This window comes from Tinamus guttatus, unplaced genomic scaffold, assembly GCF_059628265.1.
Source record: "Tinamus guttatus ecotype Peru unplaced genomic scaffold, ASM5962826v1 Tinamus_guttatus_pri_ptg001013l, whole genome shotgun sequence".
Classification (NCBI taxonomy): Eukaryota; Metazoa; Chordata; class Aves; order Tinamiformes; family Tinamidae; genus Tinamus; species Tinamus guttatus.
In genome coordinates, this window is record NW_028289547.1 from 113,789 (window position 1) to 136,500 (window position 22,712).

At 36.6% G+C, this 22,712-nt stretch overlaps 1 protein-coding gene across 1 annotated transcript in view; it reads right to left on the bottom strand.

Moving 5' to 3' along the window:
- Positions 1 to 22,712, bottom strand: part of LOC104569659 (protein mono-ADP-ribosyltransferase PARP8-like) — a 42,091-nt gene that overhangs the window by 15,003 nt on the left and 4,376 nt on the right. The window contains exons 2-7 of the mRNA XM_088538337.1: positions 21,859 to 21,925; positions 20,917 to 21,042; positions 18,281 to 18,845; positions 15,917 to 15,970; positions 15,721 to 15,816; positions 1,217 to 1,309 (exon numbers count right to left, since the gene is read on the bottom strand). Of these exons, the coding sequence (XP_088394463.1) occupies positions 1,217 to 1,309; positions 15,721 to 15,816; positions 15,917 to 15,970; positions 18,281 to 18,845; positions 20,917 to 21,042; positions 21,859 to 21,925 (1,001 nt within the window). The remainder of the gene's footprint in view (positions 1 to 1,216; positions 1,310 to 15,720; positions 15,817 to 15,916; positions 15,971 to 18,280; positions 18,846 to 20,916; positions 21,043 to 21,858; positions 21,926 to 22,712) is intronic.

Consider the following 22,712-nt stretch of genomic DNA (forward strand, 5'->3'; position numbering starts at 1 on the left):
GCTAGCTATGTGCACACACCTGCAGTAATGAGGTCTGCATAAAACACAGAGTGATTCCTAATCAAGACCATCTCTTGTTTCAATTTCATAGAAAAAGAGGAGGGGGAGAGAACTTTCTGTACTTAAACGACCTAAGTTTCTACATTTAGAAAGTGAAGATCTAGCTCCACAGCAACAGATAACTTGGGCTTTAGAGGATGCATCCTGGAGAAGAGATGGTGCACATTTCTCTCTACGTTTCTTATAGGCTTGCAGTCCTATAAGAATTTTGTAAGAATCCCAAAGCTTGGCATGCTAGATATTGCAAGTCAAATTCATAGTGATTCAACTGTCTTGATAGCAGACCTCAAATTCCACAGTTATATTCTCAAATCAAGAAGATGGTGAACACTGCTGAAAGTTTTTTCCTTTGTGGATGTGCCCATCATTGACATCCAGGCACTTAGCTAAGTAGTTTATTTCCAATGGATAGACTCACCAGTTAAATGAACTGAATGTCTGCTCTTTTGAAAAACATATTGCTTACTATATACTAAATGCATAATGAGGAACATACACTTGGGAAATCAGAGAGGAGTGTACTTATCCATATGATTTCTAAAGGCCATTGTACCTTGAATTTACTGAAACTCTGAAACTATTTTAATCAAGAGTTAAATGGTAATTTGGAAGCATAGTTTAAAACAACAGAATTCAAACTCAGGAAGCAAGCTCATATTAAAAAATTCCTAATCCTTAAAAGGAGAGAAGAAGCTTATATAGCAACATCAATAAGGACCATGCCACTGTTACTTAATAATCAAAATAGCAGATGCTCAGTGGATAGCTGTATCCCAACAGCAAGAACAGGAAGTAGCTTACTAATTGCATGAGAGTAGTGATGGCTCATTAGGTGAAAATAAATGGGAATCATCTCTAAAGGACAATGGTTGCCTTTATCGACAACCCAGGTGACCTAATTGAATACAACTAAGCAAGAAAATAGAGTTACTCTAATTATATGGAAGGAAAACAAGGGAAGTACCTCATTAGGACCTTTCAAAAATGTCATGCTTAAATAGTGTAGTCAGAGCTATACGTATAAGAGTTCACAAATAGATAACACCAAAAAGTGCTGATACAGAGAAAATAAGTCAGAATAAATTCTAGAAGAGACTTAGATGACTGAGCATACTTAGACAAAATCAGGCATGCAATGAGCATTGGATAATTCTACCTGAGCCCCAGTTGCAATTTCATCAGCAGCTTCGTTCATTACTCCTAATGTTTGGAAAGCAAATACACAGAGCTCCCGTTCACACACGGTGGGCTAAACAGAGAAGGAAAGTTAATTATATTTTTATTCTAGTCTGGGGTCATTGTTTTTATTATGCCATAACTACAACAACAACAAAAAGCAAACATATTTAATCTTAACCCTTTTCTCTAGATATTAATTGAAACATTAATTTTAATGTATGAATATATGCCAGTAATTGAGGAAGACGCAATGCAAAAGCATTTTAATAATCTGTAAAACAGGTGATAAAACCTTAAAAGTTCTTCAGAACTCACAAAGGCTCAAAGTAAAAGAAATCTAAACATTTTACAGCATACAAATTGCAGCCACAGTAAACAAATGTCCTTAGTACTATCCTTTTAGACACTGAAAACTACCTATACAATCAAAACTAAATGGAGAACAAATCTAGAAACTAGCATGGGCACATCCTCTTCATAACTGCATGTTTATTCTTCACAGATTGCTGTTCTGCTAAAGAAAGCGCACAAAAGAAGACCTGATCCAGATGATAAAATTTTTGAAGGACTTATTTTGAAGAAAACTTCCAATTTGATTTTTAACTCCTTTAACAATTAATTTGTAAACTTCAGGTAAATGTATATTTTCAACAGAAAAAAATACTTACTTGGGAAGGTCACATGTTATTTCTATAAATAAAAAAATAAACTTTTTTTTTAATATATGAAAAAACAAATAAATATACCCCAATATTAAACCAAATTTTGCCTGTTTTTCTTGAAATGTTAAATTCACAGTACTAACAGAAAGTTTGAATAAAAAATTATTTACACTTATGAAAACTAAGCAAGATTTGAGAGGTCTCTCATCGCAAAGCAAAAAAACCAAGGCAGAAACAAAAAAAAAGAGCATAGCTTTAAAGTAAAGAGAATAGGCATGTTTTCATAGGCCTCCTAATTAGATACACTCCTTATAGCAATTCCATGCTTATTTATTGAAACTTGATTAGCGGTTCAACATTTTAAAGTCTCAATTCATGGATCATACAAAATGAATTGCTAATATAAGCAGTCGAATTGAACAAATACTTGAAACAAACACAAGAATGAAAAATAAATTAAAAAAATTCCTTGTAATTGATCTCAACAACAGAAATTTTAAATACAGTTCTGAAAATGGCCTAATGACTATATTTTCAGTTACCTTTTGACTTCACAGTATTAAATCCCAACTCACAGAAGCTTAAAATTATCTTTAATAGGTACCAGTAACAACTAAAGATTCTAAATCTAGTTACCATGATAATCTAACTCTACGCTTTGAAGTTCAAGGCAGTGTCTATCCATGCAGAAATGAAAAATGTATCAAACACACAAAGCAAACAAAATTTAGTTGAATTCTGTTTCAGAAAACAGCTTTGTCGGTAATAAGCATAATGCTGTATTTGCAGTCACTTGTTTCATAGCCCTTCAAATATGCCTTTTTTGGGTTTCAAAGATTTCAGATTTCAATAAACATCAGAAATCTACTGCACTGACATCACATCAATTGCTTTACAAGAGCTATCATCTCTGAAGTCTAATAGAGTGTCACTCATTTGATTTATTTTATCTGCTATGTTACATTGCATTAGGCAGCAGACAAGCATAACATGATCCAATTTGCTGTGCCTTCACACACTAGACAAAAAGTATTTATTATTGACATTATTCTTAGACTTTACATTCAGAAGGTGGCTGAACCATTTGCTTAAGTATTCGGCCAGTATGGTAGCACCATTACCTTGACTTTCATAACAGCATAATCAATGGACTCCATTTCAGAGCAAAGGAATGGATAAATAATTTACTATGGCTAAAGTTTGCCAAGCTTGGCATTAGTAAAAAGGATTAGAAAATCCTTACTGTTGTCATTTTGTTTATAACCTCAACAAAATAAGTTACTCTGAGACTTAAAGATGGCAAATGGAAAACAAAAAACATTTTTCCCCTTGTTTTATGATGTCAGAAAAGTTTGAGTATCTAGAAAGTAGAATTTAATAAAGGGACTTGCACTTAATGTTTGATATTTGAAGGGATGTTTTCTCTCAGATAGACATTGGAGCTAAGATCTTACAGTTGGAGAACTGTAGGTATGAGAATAAGCAAGATGCCAAACATTGATCTATGAAGAGGTGCACACATCACAATTAGGAAGTAAAAAATTCTTCTGATTTTATGCATTTGATGCCTGATGAATAATTTTTTAAGAATAAAGACGTCACAAACTGATGCTGATAAAATAACACTTTAATACATTGAAAAAATGAAGAATCACTACATTTTCAAATTACCCACAAGTTAGTGGTATTTATTTCTGTGTCCAGATAATACATCTAAAATACCTCTAGACAGAACACAAAGTCATCCAAGAACAGTCACCAACACCCCACATGCTAAATTCTTAATACCTTATAAAATCAGGGGAACTGTCATGCTAACCTTATCTGATTTCCTTCAAAACATGAGAAACAACTTTTCCCAGTTTCTTTTAATTCCAAACCATTTTCTATATGAGCAAGAACATAAATTTTGAAATTCACCGTTTGCTATATAGAATTCAAGTAAATAATACAGTACACAACATTCCTATAAAATTTTCTCCGATTTTTAACCTTGCTGTTAAAAAAGGAAGTACATCTAGTCTGAATTGTCTTCATTTACTTACTACTTCTTTAAAGTATTTTCACAGTACGTTCTGTTTAACTTGCGTAATCATGAAATTCCTGTTATAAGTGGGATTGGTTAAAGGAAAAAAAACAGGAAAAGGACTACACACAAAAAAGTACACACTACACAATATCTGCATTCCACATGCTCTTTTCTACTAAAAGCTGGAGGAAATACATAGTTTTGCATTAGATGCAAACATCTGAGCTCTGTCAATGCCATGGGAAGAAAAACCCAAACCCTTTAGCAATATGGATGCAGAAAAAATCTGCCTTTATATAGCTACTCCAGAGTATCGTTAAAAAACAAAACTTCAAGAAAATCACAAATTATTTATTTATTTATTTACTGGAAACTGTGGGGTAGGATTCAAGGTAACTCTTATGCTGTTACTCCTGCTTTGCATGCTGTCAGTGTGTTTCCCCTTATAGCATGCATGTCTCTTCTTATGATAGGATGTGAGCCCTTGTGATAGGAACAGTCTTTTGTTCTGACTTCACATCATCAATATGAGAAATGCCCTTAGCGCCCCTAGCCATAGTAAACAAACAACAGCAGTAACACATTTATAAATATTACATTGTTCCAATGTCATTTTTGGGTACTCTTGGTTTAAGACCACTTAATATTCAGCAAGCTGAATTTTCTAAGAACTTTCATGTGTAGACACATTCTTACTGATCTAGGCCCATATCCACAGCGGTATGTAAATATTTAACATGCATCAGATCTCACTAGCTTCCAGTGTTTTAAAAGGGAAAATGAATGTCTAAATAGAATTTATACAATTAAATATAGGGGCTGACCTTATCTGTTAGAGTGAGGTCTTAGGGACATGCAAAATCTTACAGATTGCAAGCACCACCTTGAACCCCCGAACAGCTACTAAAGTTGTGCAACTTTGTTCTCTGCTACCTGAACAGTGGGGCTCTAACTCCCATTCAACAGAAACAGCCAGTGGTCTCACATATACTTCATTTTTAACTAGCAGGCAGAAAGTAAATGCAAGGCTGTTGATGTCCACAAAACTGTTAGCTAAGTGAAGATCATTGGTGCTGAAAGATTATTTAGAAGGATAATTATTCCATTGGGGAAAAGCCAGAAGAAAATAAGAGTCAGGTGGCTAACAGGGTGAGACTGCAAATGCTCAAAAGCAGAAGGCTCTGATGAAGCAGAAGGCATTTTTCTTACAGAATAAGATTTTCTGAGTTTTCCTTTAGCGCCCCCATTTTTTTGTATGCTCAGCAGCACTAATCCACAGCTGCTGTGAAGAAAACGGGCTCAGTCAGAGTTCTTGCATGAGACAAAGAAGTAGCACACAGGCAAACCATCATACTGCTATGACATATTCCGGTTTCACATTACTTAAAATATTTTCCAGACATTCTCTCAATTGCTCATTTGAAACTTGCATAGCCAACGTTGATCTATCTTGCTATTTTATAATGCATGGTGCAGTTGTGCGCAGAAGAGCAATGTGCCACCCTCTCATGTACCCTGTGGGATGTCACACGGACACTAACGAGGCTGCAACATCACTGACACACCTAGAAACCTCTTATCTAGAGAAGCTAGAAGCTCAGAGAAGGCTCATAGCCTGATTTGGAGCAAATGCCACAAATGGCAAAGGTGAAGCTATTAGCGACCATCTCACTTCTAATGAAAGGATCAGGCAGCAGAGATATATCTTCAAACCTATGTTCTATTTTCAATTTCCAGCCATGGTACTATTAGGTTTTCAATAGGAGGAAGGTTTATTTTTCTAGTCAGTACATGTACTAGAAGGATAAGGATCCAATGCAGCAGCTATAATATTCAAAACATGGATTGATAGATACAGAGAGAATGAAAGAGAGGGAAGGGGAGAGAGATGTAAAAAAGAAGGAAAGAGAGGGAAAGAGAAAGAAAGATAGATGGGGAAAAGAGAGCAAAACAGACAGACAAAGACAGCCATGCAAATAGATAGACAGACAGAAATAAAAAGGAAAAAAAGAAAAATACAGGAAGGAAGGGAGGAAGGAAGGGTTAAGATTTCCTTTGCAATGGAGCTTTCACATTTTCCAGGTTTATTTCATAGCTTGTGTATGGTATGGATTTTCAGATAATCATCTTATCTATATTTGTAAGAGAAGACAAAATAAGATTTGTTTCTAATTCTCTACCACATGACTCCTTGTTACACAAAGATCGAATAGATTGGGACCAATAAGCATAACATTACCACACCAGAAACAGACTGCAGGAAAGCCTGTCTTCCGGATCTTCCATAGCTTACCTGTGTTAGCCAGGATATCAGATGAGTGTCAAAATGACGACTGGAAGACAGGCACTAATGAGGTGCCTTTATACTTTCTACTAATGGTATTTAAATACTTCATTCTCTGAAAGAGGTCTAGAACAATGCACATTTATGAGTTTAAGACTTTTATGTTTCCCACAGTACAACAGAAAGCTCAGTTCAATTCAAAATTGATAAAATTTTTTAAAAAGTATTGTAATGGGTATTTTAGAAAACACTCCCTCAGATTTATACAAGGTAAAGATTTAAGAACCCAACCAGTATGATTTCTGGACTTAATTATATCACTACTGAAACTATGCAGAATAATCATTAACTAAAGTCAAGGTTCATCAAGTCTTCAGAATTCAAACAATTTTTCATTATTAATGCTCAAGACTATTTTGAAAGGCAAATTAAATGCACATCTGTCTCTTCTGCCATGGTGTATTCTTCAATGTGTCTAATACCAGCCCATTTTTAGATTAAAAAATTATGATTTATGTAAATTAAAAATCAGAATTGTGTTTTAATAATTTTTATTGGCAGGTTTTTCCTTTTTATTACAAATATATTTCAAAATAAATATTAAAAATAAAATAGTTAATCTTGGCACTGTATACTATCTCATATGTTTACACTGATTTAGGAATTGCTTTAAAATTAAATAATTACTAAGATGTACACCTTTGTCCTGAAGTTTCAAAGGAAGTCAAACCACTGAGCTAGTAAATGCCTAAAATCTGAAACTGGATTTATTTTTGAACTACAAAACTAACTTTTGATAGCTGTTCCCTCCTCTGTAGGTGCTGAGAAAATAATGGAAATATTTCCTGTATCTTTCGTCTTATATCTACAGGAAACACAGGGATTTCTACCAAATCCCTAAAGTGAGTCTCACTGGTTTGTTGTTTTTCTTAGCTCCTTTTCGGAAATCGATAATGTACCAAAGCTAGTGGTGAGGTCAAAATCTGCTTTTGTCGTCCTGTTCCTTAAGCTGTTAGATAAAAATGCAAATAAGTTATAGGAAAGTTAACAAATAAGTTAACAAATAAGTTATAGGAAAACGCCTGTTTTTTTTATCCTAGCTTAACACACAGGTAGCACATAGGTAGAGTAGAAATATGATGGCATGACAGTTCTGTACTGGTACTAGAAAGAAACATTATTTACTACTATGAAATGCAAAACCATCTGTATTAGGAGAGCTAATATTCACTGCATGATCGGATCTCTGAATGCAATGCTATGGGCACACATTCAGCGCACCTGCAAGGCACCCAGCTTTGTTCAGAGAAGAATACTTCCTCTATGGATTAATAGATGTCTAGAAACCTTGTAAATGAACTGCTCTGATTTACATTTCAGCCAAAAAGAGTGAAGCAGGTACTGAGAGGGGAGGCAGAGGAGAAGGGAACACTGTTTGCAGGCTGGTTACCCCAAAATCTGTGAGAAATGAGATAGCTGTGTCTGTTTTCACACCTAACTTCCAAATAAAAACACTTCTGCTCAGGTTTTGATTCCTGGCTATTTTTTATATCTGCAGTGGTTTACAATTTAGCAGATCAGTGCCTGAACACTGGACATAGGTTTTAGAAGAGGTAGAAACCTTTACAGGTGATGTAAGGCAGTTTCTGGCATATTTATGAATTCAAGAGAAAGATAAGCACTATACGGTTTCACGAATTGCCAGAGAATGGGAATCATTTATTTAATAACCTATCATGCTAAATCTACAAGATACATTCTCCGAACAATCTCACTACATTTTGCGACGCGTGAAACTTATTGCTGAAAGACCTAGTAGACACAACAGTGGTGAGCAGATACCATACACAGTAAGATGAAAACACAGACTGACCGAGAAACATCACTTGCTCTGTTTGACTTTGGTTTGTTGATCTTGGTTTTATTTTTTGCTCTTCCTCCTTCTGCATTCTTTGACAGTTCAGACTTTTTTTCCTCCCTTCCCAGAAGCACAAATAGATGGCAAATAAACAAGCGTTAAGAGTGCTAGCTGGGCAAGGTGAGCTCTGACAACTTCTTGGCTCCAGAACAGGTTATGCTACAGCTATCTTGCTCTCCCGATAAACAATAAAATGTTTGAAGTCCATTTCACAAAAATACTAGCTGTAATTGGAGACAACTTCTTCACAAAAAGCTGGTTATACTGTAGACTGATGATAAGATCATGGTACTGTTCTACAAGAAAGGAAACTTAACTCCAGCACTTTGGCTAAACACTAGTCTGCCTAAATACATTTGCATAGCTATACTCTTCTCAATAGTTCACTGACTTTTATTCTACTCAAGAAACAACTGCCCCTAACTGGTGTACTGTTTCTGCAACATCAATGTTAACTGTGTTTCTGTGGTGGCAAAGGCCAGAGAAATCTAAGACCTACTCAAGTCCACAGGAATTCAGCGAGGCTGCAATTTCTCCCATAATTACTAAATCATAACTGAGCATTGAGGAGTGAAAAACATTATAAAAATGTAAAGTTGCTAATATAAATACAGATATATCAGAATTTCAGGACTGTACTTAGTTTTACAGCTAAACACAAACAGGTATTTCAAATATTATTTCGAAGTATTTTACCATTCATATTTTATGGACAAAGGTTAAACAGCAGAGACGTCTGTATTATAGTGCAAATTTCAAAGAAAATAGCTTCTATATATAAATTTGCTGATTTTTTTCACTGCTGATTTCCTACTTTTTTTTTTCTAAAAAGGCCTTAGTCTAAGATTTCAACACAAGATGGCACTCTAAAGAGACTTCTTGACTCGAAGAAAATTTATCGATATTCTGAGTGTTTGTTTATCATCTTATTCTGGGAATTTCTGCCCTGTGTAATTGTCTCATGGGTTTTTAAAATCCATAAAATTATGCTGTTTTACCAACCGCTGTACTACTGGTGAATGCAAAATTCAGGAAGGCATGCAGACAAAAAGTTAGACATTAGCTACACATTGCAAATTACACTATGCAAGAGCTGAATATGATAAAATATTTTTATTATCCATATTTTAATCATATTCTTAAATATAATAAACACTTATGTTAATGACTCTTCATCTCATTATGTCTAAATGTTTGTAATAAAAATACTATTATCACATGCTAAATCCTAAAACAAGATCTCTCTCAAGTACTATGTCAGCAAAACTGTTGCATTATTAAAATATTTAGTGCATCCTTGGAATAGTATTGTAGCTCTAGAGTAGCAGCAAGAATTTCAGATGATGTTAAAAAAATATTAATAGCTTTTTAATACAGAAGCAAATAAGGATGATATTTATTTACTATATTATTATAGCATTTACATCTAGCTAGAGGAACAAAATCATAGGATTAGGAAGGACCTTTGGAGGTCAGTTAGTCCCTCTTGTTCCCTAATGCAGTACCAGCTTTATCTAAACAGAAGCTAAATCTACACTTCATTCACGTATCCATATTCTTTACCCAGAAAGAGCTTTCTCTCTCACACCGAGACACTGCAGACAGGAGAGGGCCAGAATATTATTTGTCTCAGCATCCTCTTCACTGTTGGTATTTCTAGCATTGCCAATACTAATTTACTTAGGCATCATCTTTCCAGATCTACTCTTATATGGAAAACCACAAGAGGACACCTTTCCTCTTGTCCCACACTTATTTTGTACCTCACTAGATCAAAAATTCTACAGGGCGGAGATTAAAATATCTATCCTGCCTTGTGCAACACCATTGACAAGTACAGAAAACCTACTAACAGGAACAGGTTTCCATGTTTTATACATCTCTAAGTTCTGTAATTTTTCTTAACAAATCTTCTGCCTTCTCTGTGTCATTTCCCTCATTGTCCTTTGGGAAATTTGAAGCTGACAGCCAACCACACAGCAGGTAGAGTCTTTATCATATTAAGATTTGCCTCAACTCCTTTTTATTTTTTTAAACTCTAAAAATTATTCCAAGTTGTTCAGGCAAAGTGGCTATAGCTTGGCAGTGTAAAAGTTAATTTATCAGATATCTTCTTTGACAGGGGTACAAGTTTACTATGTTTTATAGGCATCTTATGTGCAACACCTACCACTAATACAAGAAGAACATGGAGAGGTAACTGTTCAACTGCCCATGGGAAAATGAGGAAAAAAAAGTGAAAAACTTAAGCCAAAAAAGCTAAATTCTCTGTATAAAAACATCACCAACTTCCATGAGATCTAGCAATTCTTGGAAGATTAATTTTGGAAGGAGGAGAGAGGGGTAATTTAACTTTTATCTCTATTCCTCAGTCAAAAGACACCCTGCTTCACCTGAAGAACTGCAACCTACACTTAGTATTCTTCTATCTTTGTGCCTGTCAAAGAGTTAAGGGATGAGCTTGAACTTGAAATGTTTTCAATGATTAGTAAGAGGAAACTGTTTTTTCCTTTCAGAAGGTAAGTATTCATGAAAAGAGAGTCTCTGATCCAAGATGCTCACAGGAGTAAGAACAGATAAGCAGAAGAAAAAAGGTATCTTTTTAGTAAATGAAATGATTTGATTTATAGTATCTTAAATAAAATGTATAACAACAATCTATGAACTAGATGATCCAGTTTCTATTTAAGACAAAACCAATATGCTAAAGTTTCCAACTTCTGTGATTCTAAGACTGTACTCTTCCCTTCAGGGTCTTTACTCTAAAAGTTATACAGAGACTTACTAAGAGACAATCTCTGCCTTGGAGATTTATTTGTCACCTAAACCACAACAAACCAATAAACAAACAAACAAGTATAAGAAATATTGCACAAAAACTGAGAAAACCGCATTCATTTATCATAGGTGAGCCCGGAAGAATTTCAATGCCAGTATGGCAGACTGACATAATGCCCAATTTGATCAACTCAGGTGAAATCATCTCTTGCTCAGACACCGCTTTCTACAAAATTTTAAGTACATAAACTTACAAAATGTTTTAAAAGGCAGTGGATGAAACAAGCCCTAGGTTCAGGTGCTTTTCACTTGTCACCTCAGTAATTTGGAATGGACTTTGTGGAATTGCTTAATATTTCCTAACTTTACCTGTAGGATTTAGCTTAACATGCAACTTTGACAAAAATCAAGATTATCTATTCACTTTACAAGCAAAAAGTGGTCTGTGTCTCACTGATCTAAGAAACTTTTCTATCGAGAATTGATTCAAAGGTATTGTCTAAAGATTCACACAAGCAGAGCCCTCTTGTTCTCAGAATGTTTACAGGAGTTGACTTTTCTGTCTCTCCTCAGCACAAAACCCACCTCTGGCCTTGTACTTTCTGCTGCTTACCAAAACTGCGTAAAGAGCGTGGGCATGGGCTAAATATGGACCTTCTAAAAGCTGTGCAACACATGTAGGCTTTCAGGAAATGCAGCTCATTTCTATACAATTCTTTACATGAGAAGAAAAGAGTGTTTTGGATGTAGAAGCTGCAGACCCAACACTCACTAATTATTTCAAGGCTGTTTCTCGATATCTTTACGAGGAGAGAAGTATCTAGCACTCACATCAAACTGCCAGGCTCAATGTTAGGAAGAGCTGCATGAAATAGTGTGACCTATGCTATTTAAGTGGTCACGTAATATTTTTTTCTTCTTAATATCCATGTATTCATTGCATTTTTCCTGTGCTTTCCAGAAACAGTGGAAATCATACCATGCAGTGATTTCAGGGAATTTCTAGTTTTCTGTGTCTTTCTGTATCTCTATATAACCAGATTAATATTTATAGCACTTTAAGTCCTCTAAGCATAAGATCTAATAAGTGCTAAAAAGCATAGATCTAATTGTGCTCTTACAATAAATATTAATGAAGCATGCTGTGACCTTAAGGGTGTGAATACTTACAGGAAAGCATTGCCTACTTCCCTGACTTTCTAAAAGGGAGAAAAGAGAATTTTGTAGCAATACACCTTCATGGAGGGTTACTGTATTTTTCTAAGACAATTTCCTCCAAGACCCTTTTACCTTCCTATATAGTACTTACAGCAGCTGCAAGACCTTGTGAAAGCATGAGCCTCATCTATTCAATGTGCATTTATCTATGCACATACATGTGGAGTACATGCAGGGTCAGTATGTATAATTACGGTCTTCTACATATCAGGAAACTTTTGGAGCTTGAAAGAGAACTGGTTGGGATCCTCCTTAGTATCTACAAAGAAATTTCCAAGAGAAATCTAGCATTTTCCCCTTTATTTATCTTTAGTAAGTCACTAAGATAGCTTAACAACATCTAAAGATTGCTGTGTTTGACAGGATCCCTAGCACTGTGTTCTCTGGAGCAAGACAAGTTTTCATTGCAAGAGCATAAAACCAAACTTAAGCAATTGTTCCACACAGCTGTTCTACAGCAGGCATCTTGCGTATCATGGTATGCCTGCCAGGTGCATCTAGTGACTAAATTAAACAATACTGTTTGCTTCAGGTTGCTCCTGTTTTAGGGGAAAGGAGATATCACAATTAATAAATAAATAAATTGAAAGGTACTAAAATCAGACCAATTCCGCAAAAAATGTTACTTAAGAAAAAGCGTCACAATATTGAGAAGAAAGCTTGTACTGAGACAGACTGATTGAACGATACTGTATAACTAAGATAAAAACACAGCCTGTAGAACAAATCTGCAGAAAAGAAAAGCTTTATCTCATAGCTTCACTTGATATCTCCAGCTGTCCTGAGAACAAGATATTGAAACTGTGCGAGACATTAATAACCAGCACAGGAAATTACACAAAGATATGTGAGTTTCAAGTATTGTTTGAAGTATTAAAAGAACATAATTTTTGTGGGATAACAATTGTTAAATACTTTAAACTGCATTTCAAGACAACTAATTAAACTACATTTCCACCCAGGAAAGGTGGACAGAATGAAGGGCTGCAAAATCAAATTCTTTACTGGCATCAGTGAATACTGCTTCCTTGTAATTAAATAAAACTTCATTAGACAGCAGAAAATCAAGCCTAAACATGTTTAAAAAGAACTTCTCAAGCAATAACTTTTATAAACTTATATCCCTTTTTTTTCTTTGAAAAGTAGAAGGGAAATTCATCACTAAGGTACATGACCCCCTGCCCACATAATACTCTCTCTGTGCATGTGCGTGAAGGAACCATTCTTTAAAAGGAAGAGAATGGTTAAATATCCAGAACTATTAAGCTGAAGTCATCTTTTGTGGTAAAGCCAATTACAGAGCCCATCTAAGCAATGTTTTTGAGATACAGATATCTGTTGAAAGTGAGATCATGCCACAGAATCTAAAAATATAGGCACACAATAGCAAGGCCGAGTTAGCTGCAAAATTCAATGAAGTTACTGTGTTATCAAAACTGTGAGTACTCTAAACTCTTTACGAAAACCAGTATCCCTATACTGCATATGGGATCTATAAATGAAGTGAGGCTAGGTCCCATGAAGTTTTATCTTAAATGAAAGCCTCCTGCAGTCTGCTTAAGAGCAGAGTATTCCTGAGATTCACTGTTGCAGCAGTATTAAACAAAGTGCTCTTTAAGCTGGGTCATATCAATATACAGAAAAAGAGATATGTAAATATATATATGCATATGTATATTATTGAAGCATCTAAATAAATGGAACAATTTTCCTGAAACAAACGTAAAATTAACTACTATGGGCTGCCTCCATGCAAGTGCTTGGAAGAATGAAGCACAGATTTCCTCAAAACCTTCTGGTAGATTCATGGTAGATTCAAATTGAGATACTTTCTTTCTCACCCTCTGCAGAACTGCAGATTCTTTAATAGTTCTATATTGGTTATTGAATCATTCAAGCATACAGAGAGCATGATAGATTTCTTCCCACCATCTCCTTCCCTCTGGGTGATGTAAGGACTCACTTTCGTTTTTGCAGTGCTAGCTAGGTTATGCTGCCTGCAGAGACACTGATTAATATGTGTGCAATGGCAAATATGTTTGCACTTTCCTTGGTTCTGGAGCACTCAGCTTCCAAACTGATGGCTAAAATAACTCTTCCGTATGCTGCAAATGGTCCAAGAGAAAAGTCAATCTGAGAGGTCTTGATCATTAAGATGGGAGAGGAATAAAAACATGCAGAGGTAAACCTGAATTAAGATTTTTAATTTAGACCTAATGACTTTCCTTGCTGTTTTCTTTTAGTAGTTGAGCATGCAACAGGAAGAAATTCTATAGTTTGCTTTATCCAAGTCCTATGGACAATAGAAAAGACCTGGTAATTTAAATAATTATATTATCCAAACTTTGCATATAACTCACTTGAATCTTATCTCATTCTGCCACAGGTAGCATCCATAGTACTGCATTCAAAGAGAAAAGATAAGAAACTGGTGCCTTTTCTATAGGTTTCTCATTGGGATTTCATTGCTGATAAAGCTGGCAGAAAATTCTGGTTTTAGAAGGCAGATATGAGCCTAAAGAGGCAAATAATCACTTGATAGGATATTCAGAAGTACATGGGTGTAACTGCGACTTAAATCAGAGCTAGCCCTGATTTACATACACAGAGGTGCTCTGAAAATCCTATTAGCAGCCTGTTTGCATACTCTGCCTGCAGCCAGGGTTCCTGAACAGGGTACCACTGAGCATCACGGGGACTGTGAGGTGATTTCTGCTACAGCTTTCCTGCATTTACTTCCACGGGAACATCATAGGTGATGTCTGTCTCAATTCGTACAGGTGCTGACTTAGCTGGGGACCTGATGTTTGAGAAAGATATTGGCAGGTGAGGTGTCAGACTATCCATACACTGGTGCTTAACACAGTTTTCCATGGTTTTATCTCATAAGTTTATTCTTGTTCACTTTATGCATTCACCAATAGCATTGAAAGGGTACGATTTTCAGAATGCCAAATTCCTCATTGCCAATTATAAGGGTATGAAAAGGGAGGAAGAGATGTGTAACTGTCCAAAACTTGGACATATGGAAACACCACAGCACCTCAGGCCTAGGATGCTGTAGCTAGGATGCTTCACACAGCATCTCCTTCTACTGTCTTTTTAAAATCAAACTATGGAGGATGATTCCTTCCAGTGGCCCATGTGCAAAACGCAGCAGTACTTGTGGCCTTGTAGCATTAATACCAGTGTATCTAAACACCCTGGTTATTGCATGATGGGAGCTCAAAGACTGAGATAACCCCTAAGCTTTTGTGAAGGGCATCAGAAGTTAGAAACGCAGCCTAATACACAACCTTTAGTTGTCCTTATCCACTCATGACTACTCTAAGACATTAGTGTCCTGTGAAAGACATTCCTCCTTTATATTTCCATGATTACTGTACAAGCCTCCTTTCCCTCTCCGCTTGCATTATATTTCTTTCAATGTACAGCAAAAGCTAGTCAATATGCATTATACTTTTGTATCCTACTAGAAAATTATGATGAACCTCACCTGAAATTTTCAATAGTTTTATAACAAGCTTGCATGTTCTATTGCTATTGAAGGCATTAAAGATGCATTACTTAACTCGGCAAACATACAACTTACCCTCAGCATAGGTCCATTCTGGAACACATGGGGTTCATCACAAACTACACAGTACTCATTCAACATTGGTATCCGCTGCTCAGCAAATTCAATAGTCTAACAATGAAAATGAGAATAACAACATCTGCTTAAAAATAATTAACAGTCAGCTCATGCTCTGGAGTGTTTAAAAAATGGGTAAGAGATAACATCCTACCTGCACCAGAAAGCCACGGCCTCGTACTGGAATGCATTTTGCACCATAATTTTGCTGCAAGAAAAAAGTTCAGGCAACTTCAGTGATGGCAGATTAATTCTAAGGCTTTCTTGAGAACATAGTAAAACACTTCTATTTTTTGTGTACAAAATTGTTAATTAGAAAATATTTGCATCTAAAAAATATATCTCATTTGCATAAGTCAATTATCACAAATAATTCATCTTTTTTACTGTTTGCTGAGTGTAGGGTGGGTTTGTAGCATTTCTTTCGTAGCTTGTGTATCTCAGCATCCCAAAACTCTAGTCTCAAATGGAAACACCAATTTCCTCAACTCCATTCTAATGAGCAGGTATTTGATTACTTCTTTCACATTTAAACAAGGCATTGTCTTTATGCCTATCTAAATATGAAATATGTGCTTAGGCTTGAATGACTAAACTTCTAGAAGTGCTGAAAATCTTTTTCTTTCATATTTACTATGAGATCAGTTCTGTGAGCTCTAAACTGACAGCTCTCTCAGATCCCATTCGCATTCCTTCTGCCTTTTTCTTTCAATGTTCAACAACATAAATTTGAAGGTAGCTGTGCTATGGGAATCAGTAAGGTCCAGGACTCCCCCCAGCTGACATCTATCTCAAACAACCCTTGTTTTGACTGAGAGTCAGATCAGCTCCATTTACAGCTTTTTGGAGTTTTGTCCATTTACAGTCTTGTTTTCTTTCATTCTTCGCTATATTTGGGAATTTTTTTTCTATGGAATATAATCCTGCTATTTGCATGTATGTATGTATGTATATATATATATATATATGTATATATATGAGACCCAAACATTTTAGCTGAAAATTTAAAATAAGTTAGGGACCTAATTCATCAGTTACACATTTCACAGACCTCAGAATAGAGATAGGTATCGTGATGACCTGTATGTCTGGTCCCCACATGTAAAATGTGAAATGGATTCTTGATGCTCTTCAGCTAATACTTGTGAAATTGCATGTGACCATGTATGTGATGATTTCCCTCAAAGTAAATGCATTATAGTAATAAAATTACTAGGACTAATGTAGACCTTTATAGATTATTGTCAGACCTGCATTTCTTCTGAATCAACTGATAATATCTGTTATGAAACTACTTTGGCAACTCTTCATTATTTTATCAAAATTAATGGGTCTCTCTGCACTTCAGGAGGAAAAATATTGTTGAGACCTCCTCTGCTGTTTCAGAAAAAAAAAAAAAAGAACCTCTGCTCTGGTACAGACAAAAAGTTTGCTGGCTCATCTTAAATTAGTTTGGTTGTGCAGTTTACACAAACCAGTCACACAGCATGTATATAAATGGTTTTACAACAAGAAATCAATCATTTTTGATTTGATGAGTATAGCTCAGAACTTATTAAACTAGTTTACTATGAAACATAATACACTCAGTGTAATTTTATTATTCAAAGGGTACTGTTTTAAATGTATACAGCATTACAACCAAGAATCTCAGTTTCTATGGGCTGGGAAATCAAGGTCCTTTCTGGCTGAGACACTGGAGAGTACAGTCTCCAAAGTGCCTCTTTCTAAACCTAACAAAGAAAACAGACCAGGGCCTTTGAAGGAGCACAAACAGCCCAGCTCACTACTCTGAAGTGTAAAAGCCATCTTCTAAGAGTCAGAGACAGAAGAATTACGTGTGAACTCTATTTCATAAACATAGTGATATGCACGACTTTCTTTCTCAGAGGTATGATTGGGAAAATGGAGAGAGAGAGTGTGAGCCTAATTCCTTCCCTGACCTTCTGCTGCCATCAGGGTGCTGGAAGGTTAAACCTTTCGCAAAATGTAAGCGCATACAAGGTGAGCTGAACTGTGACCGCATGCCTTCCACGATGATGGTCAAAGATGAAAAGCCTAGAGGGAGAAGTGACTTGGCATCTGAATGAGCTGAGGGGTGTTGCTTCCCTCATGATGCAAACAGGGAAATCAAAAAAAGACCTGTGTGACCAAGCCAAGTTTCCAGCACAGAAGTTGATGCTCTCCCTCCTTTCTGCAGCAAGAAAGCAGTGAAGGAAGGAGGTGACTGGTCTTTCTCAGTGGCCACCATCTATACATTGAGTTGTGTTCAAGGAGACTGTAAAGTCTCCATCTTGACTTAAGAAGATTATGGTTTTATGACCTAAGTATATGTGTATGGATAGTTGTTTAAATCCACTTTAAAAAGAAGATTGCACTATTCTTCACTGAATGTTAAATTATTCCAAAATCTCCACTAATGTATGTCCTGAATATTACTGCCTTTGCATAAGCAGCATAACAGCATATTTGAAAATAATGTGAGAAAAACAAGCAGAATAAAAAAATTATTACGCACAGCAGATTGTGAAGGTGATGATGAAGATGGTGTTAAGAAACCAATAAGCCCTGAGGTAAGAGAGAGCCTCCTGCCCTCTGCTATGGTGGACTCCTTGAAAGGCTCAATTTTGGATGACTTAGGGGCATTGGAGTAAGTCTTGCTGAGTAACTTGTGATTCTTCAACCCATCCAATTCTTCCGTTCTCAGATTACTGGAGTAAGACCTGCTTAAAAGTTTGTGAGTCTTCAAGGTGCTGTTGTGCTCACATCGAGGATCTCCCGAACAGGACCTACTTAGCAGCTTATGGGGCTTTAAAGTGATGCACTCCTCCTGCTTGATGGCCGCAGAGCAAGAACGGTTCAACAGTTTGTGCGATTTAACAGCCATCATCTGCTCAGCCCTAGGGTCACTGGACAGCGAGCGGCCAAAGGTTCTGTGGGATTTTGTGGCACACACATCCTCCGTCTTAACTGTGCTGGAGCAAGTCCTTCTCAGTAGCTTGTGAGTTTTGCAGATGCCATCCTGTTCCGGCTTCAGTTTTGATTTATTTTTACCACAACCAGGTGGAGGATAGCTTGGCGACCTTAAAAATAAGTAATGGAAAGATGTAGTTGAAGGTTAATCAAAAACTTGTGCGAAACAAGCAACAAAATCCATGTGTATTCATGAATTTTTAAGCGCCAGCTGTCTTTAGGTATCTGACTAGTGATAAACCAGCTCAACACTATTAAAAAAGAGCACTTGCACATAGGACAAGTTTCTGAATACCAAGTCTTACTCCCATTTTATACACAACTTCTTATTGATTGAAAGGCAGCTAATTGCTTATGTGCAGGAATGAGTTATATCATTAGTTCTTGATCCATGTCCCTAGATCTCTAATCAAAACACTTATTTAGGCAGTTATTTTTGAAATAGAAACCACATATTTCACACAAGATTAAAACACATTTCTTTTATTAAAATCTATCTTTCCTATGTAATCATTATGGCATGATCTCATTAAAATTACGGTCTTCTGGACATAGCATAACAAATTTTACATGCAGATCAAATGGAAGATATAATGAGCAATGAGACTTGCAGGCACTAACTCAAATTTAATTCAGCTGAAATGATTGTTTTTTTAACCTCACAATAATCCAAGTGCTTTGTGGAAGACAATTTGACCCCATTCTGTCCTGTTTTAGACAAGTTCTACCTTTGTAAAACTGGAAATGAGAAAGCACGGAACCCAAATTATGAATACAGAAAACAAAGAACAGAAGGCTTTTATGAAACAACATTCATATGAACTGGCACATTTCTATAATGTTCACATTCACCTTCCCTTGCAAAACATGAACTGCTATAAGATATGCTGAATCATTTTGCTATGCTTTATAAGTAATCCAAATCTTCTGTGTATTTTTTGACTTGAATCGAATAGAGAAGAAATGAAACCCCAAGGGGAAAATCCCTGTAAGAGGCTGGCAGGTTTCCCCAGGTTTTTAGCAAGTGATGACAGTGGGCAATAGAAGTGGAGCCTGCTGACTCACGGCTGCAGATGGCTCATGATCACACTCAAGACATGCGGGAGGTGGGAATGGGACTCTAGGGAGAGGAAAGGGGGCCTCAAGCTTGGGCTCCTGGAAGAGGGACAGTTGTATCAGGCCAACTCCAGAGGAGGAAAACTAGATTGGCTTTTATATGCCCTTTCTGAATAAAAGCAACCCCAAAGCTACAGCCTGCACAAACTGTGTTGGCTAATGGTGAGTGGCAAGGTAGGGAATGGGTGAGCTTTCTGCTCAAAGCACAGTCTTCCTCTTTTACCTTTGAATAGGAAAAAACAAACAAAGAAACTTTTGCCATCTGTGATATTCCTCCCTTCTCGATGCAAATATCCCACTTTTTAAATATAGAATTTAGAATTTAAATATAGAATTTAGAATGGCAAAATTTCAAATTAATGGAAGGGGTGATCTGTCAACCCTTCAGAAGCGGACGTGATAGAGTAGACAGTCATACTCCTGAAAAACAGAAAATCAGAGCCTGATTTGACAGAGAATTAAAGTGTAATGGTAACTGGTAGCAGTCTTAATGAATTTAACCAAACCATTACTATTATTTGTATGTTTTTTAATGTCTTTGGACTTGAAATTCTGTGCCTGCATTGCAGGAATTCTGAACATTCAGGCATTCAAATAGTGGGGGTATGTGGGTGCTCAGCAGCCCTCAAAGTCAGTCTTTGACACAGGGATCATTCTACTTTTAAATAATTAAAAATACATACAGGTGTGGAAAGAAGAGTTGGACAACCACAAAATTAGCAATATATATGCTTGCAACCCAAATAACAGTCAAATGGTACCAAAGTAGTAGAGTAACAAATACAGCCAAGTTAAGCAATACGAAAGGAATTATTTCCAGTTCTAGATGAATCACAGTTGTTTCGGAGAGCAGGGCACTGAAAGGTTCTGCCTTCAAATAGTCTTAGAAGCTGCAGTAGTATGTAGTTCACTTTTGAAGTCATGCAAGCCAAAGGCTGGAAACCCATGAGGTAGGATATAAATAGAAAACTTCTCTATGGAGTAAAGTGAACTTTTCACCTTGTGAAGTATGCTGTGGATTTTGTACAGGATGTGATAACAACAGCTCATTTGCCTTGTTTTTACCTGCGCAATGTAGAAAAGATGTGCAGAGGGGATTTCACCTTTTTGTCAGACACTTTCTCATTGTACGTACAATTAGACTTCTCTCTGCTATTCTTCCACTGCTGTGTAACAAACGTCTGCATGATTCTGCAAGAAAGAAAGACTTCCATATCATAGGCAGGTCAAACTTGCTTTAATATCAGTGCCTCTGTGTTCACCATTTGGTTATGTGATGCAACATCCTCCTTCTGCAGGCAGTTTCTCTGTGGACTGACAACTGGGTGCCTCAGCTCTTCAAAAAAGTTTTCCAACTCCCCTCACCCAAAACTAATTCAAATAGTACCCTCATTGAGAATATGCTCCATGTAACCAGCCACTGCAAGACTTGCCAAAGTGTGCTTCCCATGAAGGATTAGGGACAAATTGATTCAGAAGTATAAACACAAGCATATGTGAAAAGATGACTCACCAGACTGTTAAGAAAATTGGATTGTATCATGAATACATGTAACTGCTAACTTTTCTATGCTATTCTTCCTTCTTTTTATCAAAACTTGGATAGCCTCATTATTGTAGTATATCCTGCTGATCAACACTTAGATGATGCCCAAAAAGCATGGTGCTCAAAAAGATGCCTGCTCCCGAGACTTTTCACAATCTCAGTAGAAATATGAAATCAAACTGTCTTTCTCAACTTTTGTAGCTGGCTTCCTAAAGGTCAGTAAAGTGACAAGAAACCCTGTCAGGAACCACAAATCAACTTATTTCCAATGACTGTCAAAATTGAACTTAAAAAAAGGCAAAAACTTTGCTTTGTTGTTGTTGATTTTTAAGAAAAAATAAGTTCAAAATATTTTGATCCAATCAACTTGACAACTGTGAATTTGACCATATTAGAGATGATCTGGGAGCTAAAATGAGCATAATATTTAAACACATAGGTTTACACTTTTCCAAACTTACTTTTTCAGCTGATGTCCCAACCCAAATCTTTCCTTAGTAGAGATCTGAAATACATCCACAGTTGGCACTAGGGAAAAAAGAGACCTCGTCGATGCAGGTACTTAAAGGGATACTCAAAGCAGAGAACTCAAGACTGTGTCACACATTGGAGGACCTTGTTCTAGACAGACCTTTACTGTAGGCAATACCATTGAAGCAATGGTGCAAGTGATCATGTCCTGAGTCTATGAAGAAATAGTCCTTTACACAATACTGGTGAGTATCAATTTTAAACATTTAACCCCCTAAAAAGCATCTCTTTCCACTGATTTTAATTGAAAGTGCATTTCTATCTTTTATACTGGAGAAACAACATGAGAGCAGGATTACATTAAATGTAGCTGTATGGACAATACACCTCAATCATAATATCTTAAACTTTCTTCCAAGTCTTTACATACATAGGTTAGGATACCATCGTTTTAAATAAATTTACTTATTTAAAATCTTCTAGGGTAGAAGGGTGGTGATCAGTGGTGCCGAGTCTAGATGGAGGCCTGTAGCTAGCGGGGTCCCCCAGGGGTCAGTCCTCGGTCCAGTCCTGTTCAATTTATTCATCAATGACCTGGATGAAGGCACAGAGTGCTCCCTCAGCAAGTTTGCTGATGATACCAAACTAGGAGGAGTAGCTGATACCCCAGAGGGCTGCGCTGCCATCCAGAGGGACCTGGACAGACTGGACAACTGGGCGGTGAAAAACCTCGTGCAATTCAACAAGGCCAAGTGCAAGGTTCTGCACCTGGGGAGGAATAACCCCAGACACCAGTACAGGCTGGGCAGCTCTGCGGAGAAAGATCTGGGTGTCATGGTGGACG